The sequence below is a fragment of the Microtus oregoni genome, unplaced genomic scaffold (assembly GCF_018167655.1).
Source record: "Microtus oregoni isolate MIOR12 unplaced genomic scaffold, Mior012 000016F_ref0000370, whole genome shotgun sequence".
NCBI classification, from domain to species: domain Eukaryota; kingdom Metazoa; phylum Chordata; class Mammalia; order Rodentia; family Cricetidae; genus Microtus; species Microtus oregoni.
This window is the reverse complement of record NW_024543075.1, coordinates 35623602-35644249: the sequence shown is the minus strand read 5'-3', so window position 1 is coordinate 35644249 and position 20648 is coordinate 35623602. Positions and strand designations below refer to the sequence as shown.

At 47.4% G+C, this 20648-nt stretch overlaps 1 protein-coding gene across 4 annotated transcripts in view; it reads right to left on the bottom strand.

Moving 5' to 3' along the window:
- The window catches only part of Scube2 (signal peptide, CUB domain and EGF like domain containing 2), a 70322-nt gene that overhangs the window by 15765 nt on the left and 33909 nt on the right, over positions 1 to 20648 (bottom strand). Inside the window, exons 11-17 of one of the 4 annotated variants that reach the window (XM_041666742.1) lie at positions 20462 to 20584; positions 19961 to 20077; positions 19635 to 19721; positions 17883 to 17987; positions 13168 to 13323; positions 12622 to 12828; positions 12140 to 12144 (exon numbers count right to left, since the gene is read on the bottom strand). In XM_041666742.1, the coding sequence (XP_041522676.1) occupies positions 12140 to 12144; positions 12622 to 12828; positions 13168 to 13323; positions 17883 to 17987; positions 19635 to 19721; positions 19961 to 20077; positions 20462 to 20584 (800 nt within the window). The remainder of the gene's footprint in view (positions 1 to 12139; positions 12145 to 12621; positions 12829 to 13167; positions 13324 to 17882; positions 17988 to 19634; positions 19722 to 19960; positions 20078 to 20461; positions 20585 to 20648) is intronic. The other 3 variants (XM_041666744.1, XM_041666743.1, XM_041666745.1) reach the window with 3 other exon arrangements.

Sequence of the window (20648 nt, the reverse complement as noted above, 5' to 3'; positions counted from 1 at the left end):
CCAGCGCCTCACCGTTGTCTTAAGGATTGAGTCTTGACTTCTGATGGAGAGCCACAAGCAGCCCATGCAGATTCCCAAGGCATCCTGGGGTGGCTGCTTTGTCCCAGCTCCCAGGCAAGTCTCAAGGCTCCCAAGGCAGTGCAGTGGCTAGGATCCTGGCTAGAGCCTGCTTTAAAAGAATACCCCAGGATAACAGGACAAGCAACTCCTTAGACTGAAGAACAGCCTTTTCATTGTCTTTGCAGGATATTGGAGTGCACTCAGGGTTGCTGTCTACAAACATCCCCATGGTTTAGATCTAGAAATGAGCCCAGCTGGGTACCTCCCTTGCGGGGGAACCCAAGCGTGTGTTACGTTCTCTTCATGCCTAGTTAAGTGGGGCCAAAATTTCACTTCCTTTAAGGTGACTTTTTGGTCCTCAGTTTAAATCCCCCCACCCACTGGAAAGCTGTGCTGGGCCCTCTCTGTGTATTGTCGCTTGTCCTTGGAATTTCATTCTTTCTTCTTAAATTTCTTTTACGTTTTATTTACTTTGTGTGTGAAGAGGAGTACAGGCCGGAAGACCACTAGGGGCAATCAGTTCTCATTCGTGGTTTCTAGGGACTGAACTCAAGTCATCAAGCTTGGTGGCAAGTCATCTTGCTGGCCCTGCCCTTCGGTGGTGCTCATGAAGAAACATTAGCGTCTTCATTTAACAATGATACCAAACAAGAACTACGTGTCTAGTGTTACTCTAGGAGCTGGAGATACAGCAGAGAAGGGGATAGATATGGCCCTATCCTAATAGCGCCCTTGTTCTCATGGAGAGGATGGACAATAAACAGGCAAAGGATCACACAGTGAAGTGCCAAGCAGGGGCACGGTAATGCAAAGTAATTGGTAATGCAGTATCCTGGGGTGCAGTGTCTGCGTGTGTGTTTCAGTAAGGTGGCTGGGAAAGACAGTCCTGCCATGAGAGTGTCTAGTACAGAAGACAGAAGACCTCTGTCACAGGAATGGGGGAAGGGGTGGGGTGAGTGGAGATGTATTTTAAGCGGCTGAAACAGGAGAATTACAGGTTTGAAGACAGCCTGTGCTCAGTGAGACCCTATCTCGGATAAATAAAGAGCACACACCTATAATCCTAACACCTGGGAGGCTAAGTCAGGAAGAGCACTGTGAGTTCAAGGCTAGCCTGGATTACATAGTAAAACACTCAAAAGCAGGCAAACAACCAAAAACAAAAAACATAAACAAACCCAAAACAACCAAACAATATAAAACAAGCAAGGCAGGTTGTGTGGGATCTTGAAGGCCATGGCAAGGAAAGAAGGGTTACAGAGGTCCTGAATGCTCAGACAGCGTGACAGAAGTCCTGTCTCTAAGCCGTCTTTTGGCTGATGTATGAGAACAGATTGAGGGCAGGAAGGGGAAGGAGAACACTCAGAGCCTGCGAGGACAGACAGGGGAAAGGAGGGTGGTTTGGAAGCCAGCCAGCAGTGACAGTGGAGGAGGGACACTAACTGGGCTCAGGGGCCTACCTGCAGGCAGGACTGACAGGATTTATCGGTGGAGGAGTGAGGGGTGCGGCAGGGAAGATGCCAGGAAAGCTTCAGCTTTGGACAGGAGCCACTGTATGAAGAGCAGGGCCGTTTCCTGAGGAGGAAAGGCAGGTGTGGTTGGGGAGGAGAAGGAGGAGGAAACAGGGAGTCTGGTATCCATCCAGTGTTGATCGTCAGGACACCAGCTAGCTCTCTGTGCTCTCAGGAGGACACAGTGCACTTTGAGGGTTTACTAGATGACTCAGAAGTGTAAGGAAAACATTCTTGGATCTCTCTGTATTCATTTCTCTGTATTAAATAAGAAACAAGCCTCCACTGATTATGTATATGGTGTAAGACCGGCCCTCAGTCAATCCACCTGTCCAAGAGTCACGAGACAGTGGGGATGATGGTTCATGTCCCAGCAAAGAGCACTGTGGGTATCCCACAACTCTGGCTATGTAGACCATGGGCATCCCACAACTCTGGCTATGTAGACCGTGGGCATCCCACAACTCTGGCTATGTAGACCGTGGGCATCCCATGACTCTGGCTATGTAGACCATAGGCATCCCATGACTCTGGCTATGTAGACTGTGGGCATCCCACGTCTCTGGCTACGTAGACCGTGGACATCCCACAACTCTGGCCATGTAGATGGACTGATAAATTCACTTCTTGCCATGCACTCTGGTGAATTATGATTTGACTGTGCTTGGTCAAATTGATTTAATTGATTATAATATCTAGTTTCAAACCAAGTGATTAACTGCCATAAAATCACAGGAAGCAGCTGTGGCTGCCTCGTCCAAGGCCGTCTGCACTGAAGGCTGACTAATGGCACAAGCACTCAGACAAGACAGGAACCTGCCAGGGTGGACACATCTCCTACCGCTATCGTTAGCTCTTGGTCAAGCTGTATCACCAGACAAACAGTCATGAACCAATCAGATCTGACAGGAGTTCACACAAAGCATTAGCAACAAAAGTCTGCCTTAGAAACGGATTTACATCAGTATAACCAACGGTGAACCTTGCCAAGTTGGAGTCTACCTAAAGAGGAATGCCAGTTCAAATTATGTGTATTTAATCTCTGCCTTGTTCTATCTTTTGCCATTTATTGTTTATATTAGCTAGTAGTAACAGCAAATAGTCATAAATTCATATGTATATTAAAGAGACAGTGATGGAGGAGGGTCATCTTTCTATCTGTTGTTTCATTGGTTAAATAAACTGCCTTGGCCCTTTAATAGGACATAAAATTAGGTAGGGGGAGTAAACAGAACAGAATGCTGGAAGAAAGAAGCTGAGTCAAGGAGTCGCCATGATTCTCCTACCAGACACAGAAGCAGGTTAAGATCTTCCCTGGTAAGACACCTCGTGGTGTCACAGGGATATTAGAAATGGGTTAGATCGATATGTAAGAGCTAGCCAATAAGAGGCTGGAACTAATGGGCCAGGCAGTGTTTACAAGAATACAGTTTCCGTGTAATTATTTCGGGTATAAAGCTAGCCATGCGGGTGGCCGGGTGCCAGGAACGTAGCCCCGCCGCTCCTATTACAACAAGACAGAAAGATACACATTTAAACCATAGAAAGAGAGGGGTGGGGAGAATGAGACAGACAGACAGACAGACCTATAGCTGAATAGGGCAATTAGGGGGTTGTCATTTATTTATTTATTGTGAGCATGATTTGCACATTCTGTACATGTAAACACCTGTGTCCATACACACAGAGGTCCGAGAGGGGCATCAGCTGTCTTCCTTAGCACTCTCGCCCTTTTTTTTTGAGGCAGGGTCTCTTGTTGAACCTGAAGCTCACTGTTTCAGCCAGCCTGGCTGTCCATTGAGCTCCTAGGCTCTGCTCGGCTCTGCTTTCCAACACTGGGCGACGCCATATGCAGCCATGCCCAGTTTCTACAGTGTGCTAGGCATTTGAACTCAAGTCCTCTCACATACTGAGCCATCTGCCCAGTCTCTCCAGTGGTACTTAAAACAGAGGTCAACTAAGAAGACAGAGGAAGGAGACAGGACTGAGCCCTGGACCCCTGATGCTAGGTACTAGGAAGCTGGGGAGGAACCAGTACTGAAAACGGAAAGGGAGCTGCCATCCAGGTAAATGGATCAGTAGTCTGCAGACCACGTAAACAGCATGTTTGCAGCGGGAGGGCAGTCTGCAGTATCGTAGAGCAAGCCCGCTTGCGTAGTGAGAGGTAACGACATGGCGGTCCTTAGGAAGCCTGGGAAAGCTTCCCCAGGGTGAGGTCGGGGAAAGAACCCAGACTGAGGGGAAGATGGAAGGCAAGGAAGATGGTACAGTCCTTTCAAAAAGTCTGTTCCTTGGCACAAGCAAGAAGTCAGTGGAGGATGGGATGTTTCCTGAGAGGACGTTATAGGAGGCCAGCAATGATCTCAAGGAGAAAGAGGACTCGGGGGAGGAGGTGGCGCACAACAGCAGAACCACTCGGGTAAGGAACGGAGGGTGTAGGCTCAGTACTGGCCTGGAGGAGCAGGCCTCAGGCACAACAGCTGGAGCATGTGTATAGAACATGACAGGAGGGTTCGACAGGGAGATGGAAATCTTCCTGCCTGCACAGACGTCTGTGGACACCTGTCCCAACTAATCTCAACTCTCAGCTTGACAGAGTGTGGCATTACCTAGAGATGCACCTTTGACTATATCTGTTGAGATGTTTAACCAAAGGGAAGGCCTATTTTAACTATGGGTGGCACCATCTTCTGCACTGGGGTCCCAGAATAAACAGAAGAAAGTGAGCTGAGTATTGGTGTTTACCTCTTTCTGCTCCCAGCTGTAGATACGATGTGACCTGCTGCCTTATGGCCCTGCTGCCACGATGGACTGTGGCCCCAAACTGTGAGCCACAATAAGCTCTTCCTTTAAAACCTGCTTTTGTCAAGTGTTTTGTCACGGCAGCAGGAGGAATAAACAATGCAACACCTCTGCCTGAAAACTCAGCTGGTCCTGGTCCGGGGCACCGTTTCCTCTCCGAGGCTCTGGCTTTGCTCTTTTAGTAAGTGGCATCTCTCCCCACTGCTATTAATGCTCCAGACCACAGCTGTCCCCCCACTCATCTGCTCTCGACCCCATCACTCAGCTGTGTCCTCCTCCACTGCCTCTCACCCATCCTGGTCCCCATCTCCGCAGCACCCATATCCCTTAGCTCATCATCATCTCTTATATAGACTACAAGAAATTTCCCCTAGTTCTCCTTTTCACTATACCCCTAAATTCATCTTTATCCTTTTAATTTATTATCTATCTGTGTGTGCCTCTCTCTGTGTGTTTGTGAGTGTGCACACTCTTATGTGCAAGTGCATTCAGAAGCCTGAAGAGGGCTGTGATAACCTGGAGCTGGAATTACAGGCGATTGTGAGCTGCCCAGTGTGGGTGCCAGGAACTGAACTCCTGTCTCCTGGAAGAGCAGCAAATATTCATACCAGCTAGGCCATCTCTGCCTCTAACGGATCCCTCTCTGCCTCACTCCCTTCGACTCCATATTGAGCATTGTGTCTCCTCGGCATCTGAGTTTCAAGCTTCCTCAAGAGCTTTTTTTTTTCTGCTTCTACAAATCTCGTCTTGTCCAGTGACCACATTCATTCAGCCATTCGACCAACCCGCTGGTTTTAGCTCAGCACTCACTGCATGTGGAGCAGGGATGGAAGGGGTAAGGGACACATGAGGAGTGAGTGGCAGGATCAGAGCTGCATCAGAAATGGCTGAGCTTCCCTCAGCACTTTCTCTTGGTGGATCCTGATTCACTCTCTTAACAAATGCCGTCCCTCCTCCTAATGTGCCTCTGACCTGCTTTGTTCTCCCTCCATCAGTAGTACCTCGGTGACATCAGCACCTCTTGTGTGATACACTGAAACTCCCCAGCCAGCCTTTCTGCCCACAGTCCCACCTCTTCCCATGCAGGCAGAAAGATTTTTCTCAAATACACATATCACTCGGACATGTCTTGGTTAAATCTCAGTTCACACAAACCTAGACATATCTGGGAAGAAGGAACATCAGCTGGAAAAATGCCCCTATCGGATTGGCTGGTAAGTCTGGCATCTTCTTGATTAGTGATTGATATGGAAGAGCCCAACCCGCTATGGATGGTGCCATCCCTGTGTAGGTGACCCAAGGGTATATGAAAAATCAAACTGAGGGTAGCGGAGATGACTCAGACATTAAAGGTTAGCTCAATAACCAAAGAAAGAAAAACACCAAGAAAGCAAACAGAGCAAGCCATGAAGAGCAAGCCAGTATGCTATATCCCTCTGTGGTTTCTGCAGTTCCTGCCTCCCGGTTCTGCTTTGAGTTCTTGCCCTGACTTCTCTCAATGATGCCCCAGTGTGATTGGGACACATAAGCAGAAAGAAACCCTTTCCTCCCCAGGTTGCTTTTGGTGATGGTATTTATCACAGCACTAGAAACCTTAGCTAAGACCAACACCATGGTGTGGAAAGGTGAAAATGAAGCTCCTTAGCAGAATGTTTCAGGTCTTCTGTGATTGGTCATGCCTCCCCTGAGCCTAAGTACCCTACCTGGCTCTCCAGGCTCCTAAGGCTGATGTGCAGGCCAAGCTATGTGCACAACCTCTCTCTTGTGATTCTCCAGGCTGTGCCACTGTCTGAATGCTCCCCCCACCCACCATCAACAGCGCCTCCCCCAGACTGAGCTTAGGCATCCTCTTTGGGGAATACATCTCTGTCTGACCCTGCACTGGAAAGACTGTGTGCCGCTCACAGGACGGCTTCTTATTTATCCAGAGCTCCTTTCTATCCTCCACAGCGTGGACACTTAACTTTCTGAGTACAGTATGAGGGATGGCCCAGGGCTCAGCCCTGTTCAGGAGGATACTCAGACTGGAGAGTCAGAAGCATAGGCTCTTGATTCAGACTTGGATTTAGTCTTGCCTCTGACATTCACTTGCTGGTTGAAAATAGCAGGGCAAAGCTTGGTTTCTATGCCTTCTACTCATCTATAAAAGGACATAACATGAACTTGGAGGGATTAAATGCAAAAATATATAGAGAGCACTTAACATAATATAGAACATATCGTAAATATTTGATAAATGTCAACAGTTTACTAAATTCTGTTCTTGTTTTTATTGAGACAAAGTCTCTCTCTATAGAACTCACTGGCCTCAAACTTTTTAATCTTCCTGCCTCAGCCTCCTGAATTCTGAGGTTAAAATCATGTACCACCATGTCTAGCTTATTTCTTTTTTAAAATATTTATTTATTATTCATTCATTTATTGTGTATGGGTATTTTAACTACATGTGTGTCTGTAAACCATGTATATGCCTGGTGGCCTTAGATGCCCTGGGACTGGGGTTATAGACAGTCATGAGCCACTCTGCAGGTGTTGGAATCAAATCCAGGTCCTCTGGAAGATCAGGCAGTGCTCGTAACTACTAAGCCACCTCTCCAGCCCCTCAAGATCCATCCCAGGGCCTCACACTCGCTCAGCAAGAGACTCTACTATGAGCTACAGCTTCAACCCAGGAATCTGTAGTTTGTAAAATAGGATTGCTTTCTTATTTATTTATTTGTATTTATTTCTATGTGTACATGTTCGTGTGTATATATGTATGTTATTGTATGGAGCATATGGGTGTATGTATGTATCTATCAATTGCTCTATACCATATTTTTTGAGAAGGGATTTCCCACTGAGACTGGGAACTTACTAATTAAGTTAGGCTGGCTGATTGTGAGCTCCAGTGACCCTCCTGATTCTGCTTCCCCAGAACAGACATTATGCACACACCTAGCTTTTTATATGGGTGCATGGGAAGCAAACACAGATCCTCATTCTTGTACACTTTAATAAGTCATGTCTCCAGTCCCAGAATTGCTTTTCTTTTCTGACATCTTGCTAAAATTGATCACAGATGGTCTAAAGGTTACTTGAAGAACAGGCTGTCCCCAGTGCCAAATTCATAAATTCACAAATTCATTACAATGCCGGATGTACAAATGACAATAAGAAAGTCTTTCTATTTGATCAAAAGTGAATCTTTTCTTTGTTGCAACTTGTGACTTTAAAATTTATTTTTAAAAAATTTATTTATGCGTGTGCATGCACATGCCACAGCATGTGTGGAACACAGAGGACAACCTGTGGGAGCTGGTGCTAGCCTTCCACCATGTGGAACCTGGGGACGGAACTCAGCTCAGCATTTCCAGTGGCAAATACCTCTACCCACTGTGGAGGTTTGACTAGGAATGGCCCCTACTAGACTCATGGGTTTGAATGCTTGACCAAAGGAAGTAACACTATTAGAAGGTGTGGCCTTGTTGGAGGCAGTGTGTCACCGTGTAGGAGGGCTTTGAGGTCTCATATGCTCAAGCTACACCAGTGTAAGACCCACTTTCCTTCTTGTTGCCTGCAGATCCAGATGTAGAACTCTCGGCTCCTTCTCCAGCACCACATCTGTCTGCATGCTGCCATGAAGGTAATGGACCAAACCTTTGAACTGTAAGCTGCCACCTCAATTAAATGTTTTCCTTTATAAGAGTTGCCGTGCTCATGGAGTCTCTTCACAGCAATAGAAACCTTAAGATATCCATGGGATCATCTTGTCAGCCCTAAGCTCTATTTTACTTTTTATTTACTGTTTTGTTTTGAGATAGGGTCTCAGTATGTAACCCTGGATATTCTAGAACTACCTGTGTAGACCAGGTTGGCCTCCACTCACAGAGAACAGCCTGCCTCTGCCTCCTGAGTACTGGGATTAAAGCTGTGCACTGCCATGCCTGACTAATTGTTTAAATGATCTGGGGAAAACAATTTAATGTAACTAGACAAGACCTATAAATGTTCTTAGAAGAAGAAATACAATTAATTTAAGACAATGTATTTGTGTGTTCTTACTGATCAAAAGAGTTAGTGATTTTATTATTATTTTCGCTTATTGCGCTTGCAAAGATTAAAAGGACAGATGATAAATAGTTCATGAAAGTGAGGATGTGGGCACTGAACATTCTCATGTAGTGCTAGAAGCAGTGTGCCTTGAGGGGGATTTGGGAGTGTGAGCTGGCAGTATCTGCCAGCATTGACATATGTAGTTACACTTCCAAAACTCTAAGGTTTGAGAATATTGGTGTTTGCACAAAGAAGGCTGGCTATCCACAGTAGCTCTGCTTGTAAAAGGAAAATTAGGAATCGTGTCAACATTGACCCATGAGCCAGGCTAACAAATACTGCTCTCTTAGATACAAACTGGGACTGGAGAGTCTGTGAGCTCCCAGGCTGAGCCTGGGAACTATGGGTAGGAAAACCCACTGACTTCTGTCCTAGGATGAACTGGGCCTCTGCTATTGCCCTGAGGTCATTCCCTCAGCTCCCAGCCCTCACCATCCTGTGCTTCCTTCTGATACCTGTAGGGGATTTTGTTTTACTTCTTATTCTTTTGTCTGGAATGCTTTTCTTCCAAGCATCCCCAAGTTTTCTTTCTCTTTCCTTTGTGTGTCTGCGCCATTGTGCTTTGCACTGGGGCCTTCCCTGAGCACATCTACACCCTGGGGAACACAATCCCTCGCTGCTCCTCACCATGCCTGGGGTCTTTCTGTTTCCCTTCCCAAGTGACCTGTTCTCCATATCCTTGCCATTGTTTAACCGTAATCTGTGTCCTTGCTTATGGGGTAGCCCACCTGCTTCTTTCTCCAAAAATTGTAAGCTTCAAGGGCTGAGGATTTTGCTAGTCTGTCTCCCTCAGAGGAATCTCAGCATCCACAGTGGTACCTAGTACACTTAATAGGTAGCTATCAATGAATAAAAGAACGGTTCATTTTTATGAATGCATAAAAACATATAGCCAATTTTAGCAGTGCTGGGAAGCAGGACTGGGGAGATGTGGGAAGAATGCTCCCTGCTAGTCATTGCTGTACCATTTGAGGTACACAAGCATGGTGGCTTCCATTCCCCTATCAGGCCATCTGAGACACCTTGCTGGGTACACAAGCGTGGTGGCTTCCATTCCCCTATCAGGCCATCTGAGACACCTTGCTGGGCCCTGCTATGGTCTGGGTATGATTTAAAGGACACATGTGTTGAAATGTAATATTAATTAAGTATTAAGGTTAAAAAAAAGCTAAGTTAAGATCTTTAGAGGTGGGCTTTAGGGAGCAATGATTAGAATTATATAAATTCATGAGAATGGGGCCCATGTGATTGAGCACTGCTAGCTAAACAAGAATGGGGAGAATAATGTCAGCTACAGGAGGCTGAGGCCGGAGGATCAGTCACATTCATACGTTCAAGGAGCCAGGACTACACAAGACACAAACAAAACAAAACAAAACAAAACAGGAAAAAATAGGGAAAACTCAAGAGCTACATGTGTGCCCAGATCTCCTGCCGTCTGAGGCCTGGGCTCCTGAGATCACAGCCGGAAGAAGCCATCATCAGACGTGGGCTTTCATATCTGATACGCAGAATCATAAGCCAAAATCAACCCTTTTCTTTGTAAAGATAACCAACCTCCAGTGTTTCGTTATAGTAACAAGAACAATGATAACCAGAAGCTGAAAATACTTTCTAAAAAGAACCAAGGACGTTCCTAGACTTGTCTCCACCGCATGTGCCAACAAGAGCTCAGACACAGCCATAAGCCTGGCAGATTTAAGGGGTCTCTCCTCTACCACGTGGATCCCAGAGATCAGACACAGGCCTTCGCTACAAGTGCCTTCACCTGCTGAGCTGTCTCAGTCTCCCAAATCCTTTCTAATTCGTATACCTGACCCTTCTCTGTACCCGGATCCTCCCTTTCAGACCACTTCTGTGCTGTGTTTCTACCACAGGAAAGTCTTCAACATTGTTGCCTGTCTTGGTCCCATGTTGGGTACAGGATTCATTTTCAGTGTTAGAGGAAGCTTTTGAGGAAACACACTTCCTCTTTAAGAAACAAACCCATGCTAGGTGGTATTGGTTCATACCTTTAATCCCAGCACTCAGGAGATAGAGGCAGATAGATCTCTGAGTTCAAGGCAAGCCTGGTCTACAGAGCGAGTTCCAAGACAATCAGGGCTACACAGAGAAGCTCTGTCTCAAAAAAACGAAGAAAGAAAGAAAGAAAGAAAGAAAGAAAGAAAGAAAGAAAGAAAGCCAAATTTAGCTGATAGGCATGCCAGAGACACATTTGTATACCATAACAACTTAACTCTATTTGGTGCCTCCCCCCCCCGCCCCCCCTCCCCGTAGGCTTGTGGCCCAGAGGCCTGAGTCAGTAAGGTAAGGCCTGATCCTCTTCTTGGGTCTTTGCTCCCCTAAAGCACACCCAGTTGTACTGCAAACAAGATCCCTGAGGGGCCACAGGCCTTGACTCTAGTCTTCCTGAATTCTCAACTGTCCATAGTCTTCCTGACAAAGCCACAGTCCTTACTTACCCCAACAGGCCTGGAAAGTGGGGGGGGGGGGGGGCTGCTACTTAGCTTCCAGAGACCAGAAAGAGGACCTGCCTGGCTGCTTGCCCAAGAGTTCATTCCTCTCACCCTGGAAAGCAAAGCAGGGCCACAGCAGCCAGCTCTTGTCACCAATTTGGTATGGAGACTGGAACTCTGAAGAGTCCAAGTGAGAACCAGCCAGCTGGGTTTATTACCCTCTTTTCTTTTTAAGAAAATCAGCTGGAATAAGAGTCAAGACGATCTGGGAACTGGCCCCTTGGGGGCAGTTACATTTGGTGTTCTCTAAGCTTTGGCAAAGCAGCAGATTGGAACTGTGCTCTGGCTGAGAGCTCTCCAGAATGAAGCTATTCAGCCATAGGCATGCAGAAACACCAGCGTCCTACCCTTTACCTATGCGCCATTCCTCGGGCCCAAGCGCCTCCTGATCCTTCTGGGGGGATCTCCTTACTGAACTTCACCTCACACAGGGAGTGAAAACGAGCTTTGGAACTAGACTACAAATTCAATCTTTAAAAAGAAAAGCTATTTTCATTTGGGGGCATGCACAGGGTATGTGTGGGGTGTATATGTGCAAGTGTGCGTGCACATGCGTGTGCATACATGTTGGCAGTCAGAAGACAACCTAGAGTGTTGTTCCTCAGATAATACCCAGACTTTCCTTTCGAGACAGGGTCTCTCAGTAGGACCTGGGGCTCCCCGGTTAGGCCAGGCTGCCCAGCCTTTAAGCTCCAGTGATTGTCTGCTCTGCCTCTCCAGCACTGAGAATACAAGAAAGAACCATCAAGCCTGGCTTTTTACCTGAGTTCCGGGGATCAAATCCAGGTCCTGTGCTTGCATGGCAATTGTTTACTGGCCCGAGGTATTTCCCACCAATGAGACTTTCAGCAAGAGAACATAGAGCTCAGCGTTCATTCTGTTGCCTGTAGGAGATGCTGGTCCCTGCCCAGTAAGACTATCACTCCATCAACGGAGCAGGGGCAAGGTTATGTTCCTAGCAGATCAGAACCAAGTCAATCATACTTATAAAGGGAGCCCCCAACTTCCCTCCGCAAGGCTTCTCTGGCAGTCTCTCTAGTAACTGCACAGAACAAATCTCACATCTGACCACCCTGGAGTCTCTTGCTGGATCTAGAAACTGGTATTTGTTCTGAAACACGCAAACACACACCAACAACACACCATGCATGGAACTGAGACTGCTTTGAGCCCCAGCCCGAAGCCCGGGTGTCTGCAAGGCACTTGCGTGACATCTGGCTTTGCCTTTGCACACAACTGTGGACAGAAATGAGTTCACTCCTTATCACCAGGGGCCAATCCAAAAAGCAGTAACTACAGAGACCGCGACAAGAGAGTGGTCTAGAGGCGCACACTAGCCAGGCAGTGTTGACAAGCCTGCATTTGCTTTTCCATCCTTTAGTTCCATAAGTGCCGCCTACCACGAGCCAGCAAACATGCCAAGTAGGAGGGAAAGACAGTTAAGTCCCACCTCAGCTCCTGGGGAGCTCCAGGGCTGGTGAAAACACAGCAGCTTAGCAGATGAGAAAAAGCATCCCTGGTGTCTCAGGAGTGAGCCGAGAGAAGGAAGGTGGCCCAGATCTCTCACTGGCTCCCTTGCTCACTCACAGGCCTAGCACTCCCGACAGGCTTGTCAGTCATCACCTTGGGCTACTCACCACACTGGTTTTCCTCTTGACTCTGCCCCACTCCACAGGTCTCCTCCCGCTGTTCAGACGCTCGGAGGGACGTTTTAGCCACGTTGAGGTCCATGCCCGAGAGCTGCAGGTGAAACTGCTCCCTGTGGGCAGCCTTCTTGAGCGTGCGGATGGCTTTCCGTAGTCGCTTCTCCGTCTGCTTTACCAGGCAGCTCAGATTGCAGGAGACTGTGGAAACGGGGACAGATCCTCAGGTGCAGTGAGGATGTCCAGGCTAGACCCCACCGACATCCCAAGTCCCCTGGAGCTGCGAACCTAGCAAGCTGGGCAGCATTCAATTCAAACACGAAATTCTGAGAGCCAAATGGTAGCTTTGGGTTTTATGAAGTGGAGGGGAAAACCTCTCCATCAGGTTCTAGACCAAGTTAGTGTAATTTGTGAGGGTGGAATCAAACAGGAGATACTTGAGGGTTTAGTTTCTGCCCCCCAGGAACGATGGAATGGAAGACAAAGAGAGAAGAAACGAGTCCCGAGAAGCCTGGCACCGCAGATGGCTTTCAGACCAACCTGTCACCTCCTTTTTGTAAGTTTCCCGTTCAAGCTCAACCGTGATAAACATTTCCTTAGGGGCACTCGGTCGGCCAAGGGCTCCTGGGACTTGCTTGCCAGAGCTGCATGTAAGGTTTGCGTACTGGAAGCTCTCTCTTACTGAGCTGTGCCTCTCTGTATGAAGAAACAAAACGATTGGAAGCCAAGTCCTGGCAGACCACTGAGCTGAGCATTCGCTGGGGCTCAGTAAACATTTCATCACAACCCTCTGGGGACCGCGTGATTCACTCCACATGCGGAGCCATTGCCAGCCCCTAGCCTGGAGCCCAGAGACATTTTCATTACTCTGTAACATTACAGTCTAGTTCTGGAACAGTCTTTCCACGGGTACAGGCTGGGTGTCTCCCACTGGCCAGCCACATATGCGGAGAACAAGAACCAGGGGGCAGCAATTGTTCTGTATTTTTGATGATGGTTGGCGAAGGTACTGGATGTTCTCAAAGCTGGACTGGGATGGCCTGATGCTGAAGCTTCAGACAGGAAATGAAACGAAACCAACCCCTCCTTCCTGTCCGAATAACCTTGGTGCAACTCCATTCCAAAGGGAGAGACAGAACAGACATCAACAGTGATGTCTCATTTTAAACAACGACAAAGCAAATGGCACCAAGATTCAGCAGAACCAAACAGTCTCCACGCAGGGTGAGGTGGAAGGCTGGCTCTAAGACAGGCTTTGCAGCCGGGGGGTGGTGGACCATGCCATTAATATCAGCACTTGAGAGGCAGAGGCAGACGGGTCTCTAGAATTTGAGGCCAGCCTTGTCTACAGAGTGAGTTCTAGGACATTCAGGGCTACACAGAAAAACCCCACCTACAGAAAAAGGAGGTGGACTTTGCACGTCCCTATTCTTGATTTTTCGATTTTCATGGTGTCCCCTCTCCCCAGTGCTTCTGATGAATCTGTTGATTCAAAAGACAAAACTGAACCAAACCAAACTACAAAGCAGGACCACATATACACAAAACCTTCTTGCATCTCTTCTAAAACTGATTTCATTGAACTAAAGGTTATCTGTGCTATAGTCTTTTTTTTATATTTATTTATTTATTTGTTATGTATACAATAGTCTGTATGTATGCCTGCAGGCCAGAAGAGAGCACCAGACCCCATTACAGATGGTTGTGAGCCACCATGTGGTTGCTGGGAATTGAACTCAGGACCTTTGGAAGAGCAGGCAATGCTCTTAACCACTGAGCCATCTCTCCAGCCTCTGTGCTATAGTCTTTAATGACAAAGCAATAGACCATTGTGGCCAGGGGAAGACACAAATTCATTTTCTACCTATATTTTTCCCCAAACCTATATTTTATAGTTTTAAAAAGTATTTTTATTTTTATGTGTGTGTGTGTTTGTGTGTGTGTGCCACATGTGTGCAGGTGCCTAAGGAGGCCAGAAGAGGGCATCAGATGTCTTGAGCTCAAGTTACAGGCAGTTGTGAGTTGCCCAACATGGGTGCTGGAAACTGAACCTGGGCCCTCTAGAAGAGCAGCCAGAGTGCTCTGAGTCTGAGCCATCTCTTCAGTCCTGTTCTACATGTTTAAAGAGCTAACCTCAAAGCTTAATGGATGTTAAATCTGAACTTGTTTTCCTTTCAGTTTTCATGTGTGCATGCGAGAGTGTGCGTGCACGCACGTGTGTGTGTGTGTGTGTGTGTGTGTGTGTGTGTTTCCAACAGTTTCTCTCTGTAGCCTTGGCTGTCCTGGAACTCGCTTTGTAGACCAGGCTGGCCTCCAGCTCTGAGAATATCCTGCCTCTATCTCCTAAATGCTGGGATTAAAGGTGTGTACCATCCCTGCCCGACTTCCCATATCTATATGAAAACTACTTTTACTTTACTTTTTTATGCTGTGGTTACATTTTTGTGTGACTGCACACATGTCATGGCTCACATGTGCCATGGGGGTGCGTATGGAAGTCAGGGGACAGTTCTCACTACCGTGTGTGTGGGTCCTGGGGATCAAGCCAGGCTATTGGCTTGGCAGCAGGCTTCTTACCTGCTGGGCATCTCACTGGCCCTAACACTATTTTATCTATTTATTTTGTTTTTACACAAATGTTGCTCTGTGTTCCAGGCTGACCTGGAATTCACTGTGTACTCAGAGTCAACCTTGAACTCACAACAGTCTCCTTGCCCAGCCTCCCAAGTGCTGGGATTGCAGGTGGAAGTCACTATGTTTAGTTCTTTAATTCGATACTTTGTGTCTTGAAGTAAGTTTAGATTTACAGAAAAGCTGACGAAAAGTACAGTCTCCTTGCCCACCCTCCTCTGAGTTCCTCCTGCTAGTTAACATCTTCAGCACTGGTCCAATCTATGAAGTAAGCTCCAGACCGAATCTATGTTTTAAATAGTACGTTCCTGGGTGGGAGAGATTGCTCAGTGGTTCCTGCAGAGGCCCAGAGTTTGATTCTCAGCACCCACACTGGGCGGCTCACAGCTCCAGAGAGAGCTGACTGGGCTCTGCCGGCTCCACACTCGCATGCACACACTCCCCACACACTTGTATGCACAAATAAAAATCACTTTCTAAAAATAGGTCATACAGCCTGGCTGTGGTGGCGCATACCTTTAATCCATAGCATTTGGGAGGCAGAGGCAGGCGGATTTCTGTGATTTGAGGCCAGCCCTGGTCTACAAGAGCTAGTTGCAGGACAGGCTCCAAAGCTACAGCGAAACCCTGTCTCGAAAAAAGAAAGAAAGAGAGAGAGAGAGAGAGAGAGAGAGAGAGAGAGAGAGAGAGAGAAAGAAAGAAAGAAAAGTCATACTGTGGCTGGAGAGATGGCACAGCGGTTAAGAGCACTGGCTGTTTTTTTTAGAGGACCTAGATTTGATTCCCAACATCTACAGAGTGGCTCAGAAGTGCTGTAATTCCAGTTCCAAGAGGTCAGACACCCTCTTCTGGCCTCCTTGGGCACCAGGCACATAGTTGGCACAAAGATACACATGAAGTCAAAACACCCATACACATAAAATAAAATTTAAAAAATAAAAATATTTTCCTAATTTAAAAGTAAAAAAAAAGAAAGTTGACTCAGCCCTAAACAGGACATTCCTATCAGCCATTAAGACCAGGTAGCATCTCGGGAGAGGGGACAGAATGAAAGTAAGAGCCGGAAGATGGGGAGGAGGCTCTGACATATGGAAGACGGGGAGGAGGCTGTGACATACTTTCTTTTGTCCACGACACAGCCAATGCGACCATGATCTCACTGTAGCTGCGGCGACCTGCAATGGGCCGGCCAACAGTCAATTATGGAGCTCCGAGGGGCTCATGGGGCCCCATCCCTCCCTACGGAACTATGTAGATTCTGAGGGAGGACAGCGAATCTCCTCAGCTGAGTACCTACCAATGTGCCCTCAGCTTCCAGTGGTTACTCCAAGACTATGCGCATACGGACGGCCCTGGTTGAACTCGGTCACAAAGCAAAGCAAAAAGGCTTGAATGTGGGAAATTGGCTCATAAGGAAGGGGACAGGGGTAGGGACGGGAGGGAGAGAAGAGAGGGTGGAGGGCGTCAGTCATCAGGATGCAATAAATGCATGTATGACATTTTAGAAGACCAAATTTAATAAAAGTTAGAAAAGTGTAAGTATGAAAAGAGAACATGAAAAATACAGAAGAAAATCAGAATCTCCCACCATATGTCTTACCGAGACATCATCACTACTAATAATACAGTCAGCTTTCTGGGGCTTTTTCCTTCAGCTCCATTTAGGTACAAGTTTGATTAGTTAGACATATAGAATTCTACTAACTCCCTTTCTATCTCTTTTTTGTTTGTTTTTGTTTGGGGAGACAGGTTCTCTCTGTGTAGCCTTGGCTGTCCCAAAACTTACTCTGTAGATCAGGCTAGCCTCAAACTCAGAGATCCGCCTGCCTCTGCCTCCTGCCCCTGCGTGCTGGAACTGAAGGTGTGCGCCACCACACCTGACTACTATCTCGGCCACATAACAAGACACCTTCCCACACCATTAACATTCTTTGAATACATATAATTAATAGGTGCACATGTTCCATCAATGGGGGCACCAAAATGCATCTTGATTGTATACCAGTAGGCAGTCAAAATAGCTAGCATGAGCTTTAGGTTCATTTGTTTCAGGGTAGACTTCCTAATCTATGTCTTGATTTATCTTAAACTCCACAAGTATTCTCTGAGGTTCTGATGGAAAGCAAAGTTAGGGAAGAAAGCAGCACGGTTCGCCTGTTCCAGTAAGCGTAGCTATCCTTGGAAGACATTTGTTTTCCTCCTGGCCCTGGGGCCACAGTTTCCAAACAGCAGCGCAGCCAGAACCCTGGACAATCTGTCTGTTCACAGGTGTTGTTCCCAAGTCAGCCCCCTTTTTATCATAGCTTGCACTTCAGAAACATTCACCCAAAACAGTCCCAAGTGGCTGATTCATCTCAAGCCCCATTGACTGGGATGAGCTTCAGTGTTTCCCCAGAGCCTCAACAATGGCCTCACAAAAGACTTTCTGGGGATAAGCCCAGAACTGCACAGGGGTTAGTGCAGGCTCCACTCCTCCTGGAGAGGAGTGTCCCCGCAGATTCTGAATGGCTGTGACATCTGACATGTCCTTGCATCAGCTGGACAGCCATCTCCAGCTCAGCTGGTCGCAGGTCCCTTACCCAATATGCAGGCAAGCTTCCTGCCCCAGCCATCCAGTTCCATACCTGGTAGCGCTGGTCGCGGGCCCTCGGGAGACAGCTTGACCTTTTGCAGACTACATTTGCCTTCATTTAGCTTAAAGGTTACACTTGTCCTGACGGTGATGACATCTTCAGAAAGAAATAAGTAAAAGAAATTACCTTCACAGGCAAAGGAGGGAACACCCAGAGAGTGGTGGCAAGCTCCTGCTGGCTGGGCCTCACTACATGTTGTAGCTGATGAACCCCTCTTAATATGATCCCATTGGCACGCACAGGTTCACCTGGAACCTCCTCAGAATCAAACTTATCTCAAGAGAGAGATGGCTCCAATGTTTAAATGTAACAGAGAAAAGGCCCCAAACAGTCTCCACAGCCAGGCGAAAGATGAGGTCATTTTTGTGTCTTCCAGAGAAGGAGGGTGAGAATCCTCTGCTTGAATCTGAACAAGACTGCTGGGGGAGTCTCTTCCGTGTGTGGCTTCCCAGGGAGGACAGGGCTGGCAGGGCTGCCAGTCCAGATGTGGCTACCACTTCTGGGTCTGGGACGGAATAGTACAGAATTCTGTTCTCCCAAAATAGATCTTAACTATATGTTTTGCTGGAGCCCATGCCTCTAATCGAAAGCCCTCTGATCTGTGAAAACTTCAGCACATCCCTTAATCTTCCCCATCTCAGGTTGCTCGGGTGTTAAGTGCACACAGTTAAGCAAGCACCTGTTTTACCAGGATATTGTTAAGGATTAAATGAGGTAATGGCAAAAATAAATGTTTAGCTGGTTTCCTGGTACATAGTAAGGACTGCTAGCTATTTCCTTACCATCCCAGACGAACCAGACCGTGTTTCCTCCTCTGCCTTGATCCTAACATCCATCAGAATGGGCAGCAAAGAACAGCACTTAAGACTCTGAACACAAACTGCTTGAGTTCAAATCCTGGCTCCTCTGTTTCTTTTCTGAGTCACTTTGAGTAAGTTCTTCCATCCCTCTGGGCCTTGGTTTCTTTGGTTAATGAGGATAATAATAAAAATGCTGCAGCCAAGTGTGGCAAACTCGCGCTACAACCCAGCACTTAGGCAGCTGAGGCAGGACTGTTATGATTCAAGGTCATCCTGAACTACAATATGTTCCAGGTTAGGCTGGGTTACAAAGTGAGACCTGCCTCCAATATTTAATACATAAAGTTTCAAGTGGATTAAATAGCCTATTCTATGGAATATAGTGTATAGGATCTGGAGTATTTTAACTTCTAAACTACCATCTTGCATGGTATTTTAAACTTTCAACATCTTTATAATATAGACATCAAGATATAATGTAATTCTCTATTTGGACAGTTTTGTAACAAAATGGCAAATGGGTCCTTCTCTGGGAAGATGAGGCCTCCAGAAAACTCTGGACTTTTATTCTTAGTATTGTGACAAAGTAGAATAGGTCTGGGTCTTTCTTGAGACAGAACCCCACTTCTGCTAGCCTACCAATGTCACATGTCTAGGCATGGTCCCTGCTCGGAATAGAGCAAATTTGGGATCCTCGGACTGTTCTCTCTGTGGCCCTCTTTCAGTACGGTGACACACCCAGGTTCACAGGGGACACTCAGTAAGTCTGGTTTCCACAGGTGGGCAAGAGATCAGACACCATAGCTGTGGACAAGAACACCCTGTGATGTGCTCAGAGCATCCAGATAAGAAAAGAGCCAATAAAGTCACCCCCGTGAGCAGCACCCCAGGGAAGAAGCATTGAATGCAATGAGCCCCTGCAAGAGCACAATTTGGTAATTACCCCCAAAATCAGAGTCGTTTGACTTTTGCTGTCTGCTTCTGAGAGAAGAGGAAGAGCCGCAGGTGACAGAGTAGGCCTCTTGCAGTCCTGACAGATAGAATGTGGAATTGTCAAAACGCATAAGCAAGATGACAGACTATCCTGGTGACAATTAAAGTCACCCCCACCCCACTCCACATAGGCCGCTAGAAAAATACCCAGGATATGAGCTCTCAAAGCGTGGGCCTCTGGTGGTTCAAGAAGTATCTGGTCCAGACCCAGATGCCCTTTGAGTATGTCCAACACCTACAGGCCGTGCCATGAGGACTGTGCCGGGATTCACTCACCTGAAGAGAGGTAGATGCCAGAGTGACATCTTAGGATGCACCTGTCTTCTCCACCACTCTTACCACAGTGCAGGGACACACTGGGCGTCGTGCTGGTGGGCAGGAAGCCCTTCACTTCTAGACAGGACAAAGAAGCACGGACACAGATGCAAGGAGAGCCGAGGACACCAAAGGCCCCACGGAAAGACGGCAGAGCTGACCTCCCTCCCCAGCCTCGCCTCCCACAGAGGTCAAGGGGACACTTGTCTGCTGTTCATGCAGAGAAGCAACCACGAAACAGAAGCAAGCTCCGATCTAGGCAGAAGCACAGAGCTGAATGTCAAGGAACCTGCAAGGTTTTTGAACTTGTTAAAGACCAGCTGCTGCGGTTCCAGGGAGGGGGACTCCATGGGAAAGGCGCACTTTGGGCCCGGTGGAGTGTGGAGCATACAGAGTCTCAAACCCTGGACTCAGGTTGAGCCTGTAGCCACGTGGGAACTAGGAAAGGACAGCACCTCTTACCCACGCAGTCTTTTTTATTCCAGTGGAGCTTGTACCCTGGATGACACTGGCACTCATAGCCACCCACTGTGTTGACGCAAACTTGCTGGCAGCCCCCATTGCTGACACTGCACTCGTTGGTGTCTGTGGAACCAAAAGGGTCCCCTGTCACAACAGTCACGTCAAGGGCTGACTGCCTATCCCTTAG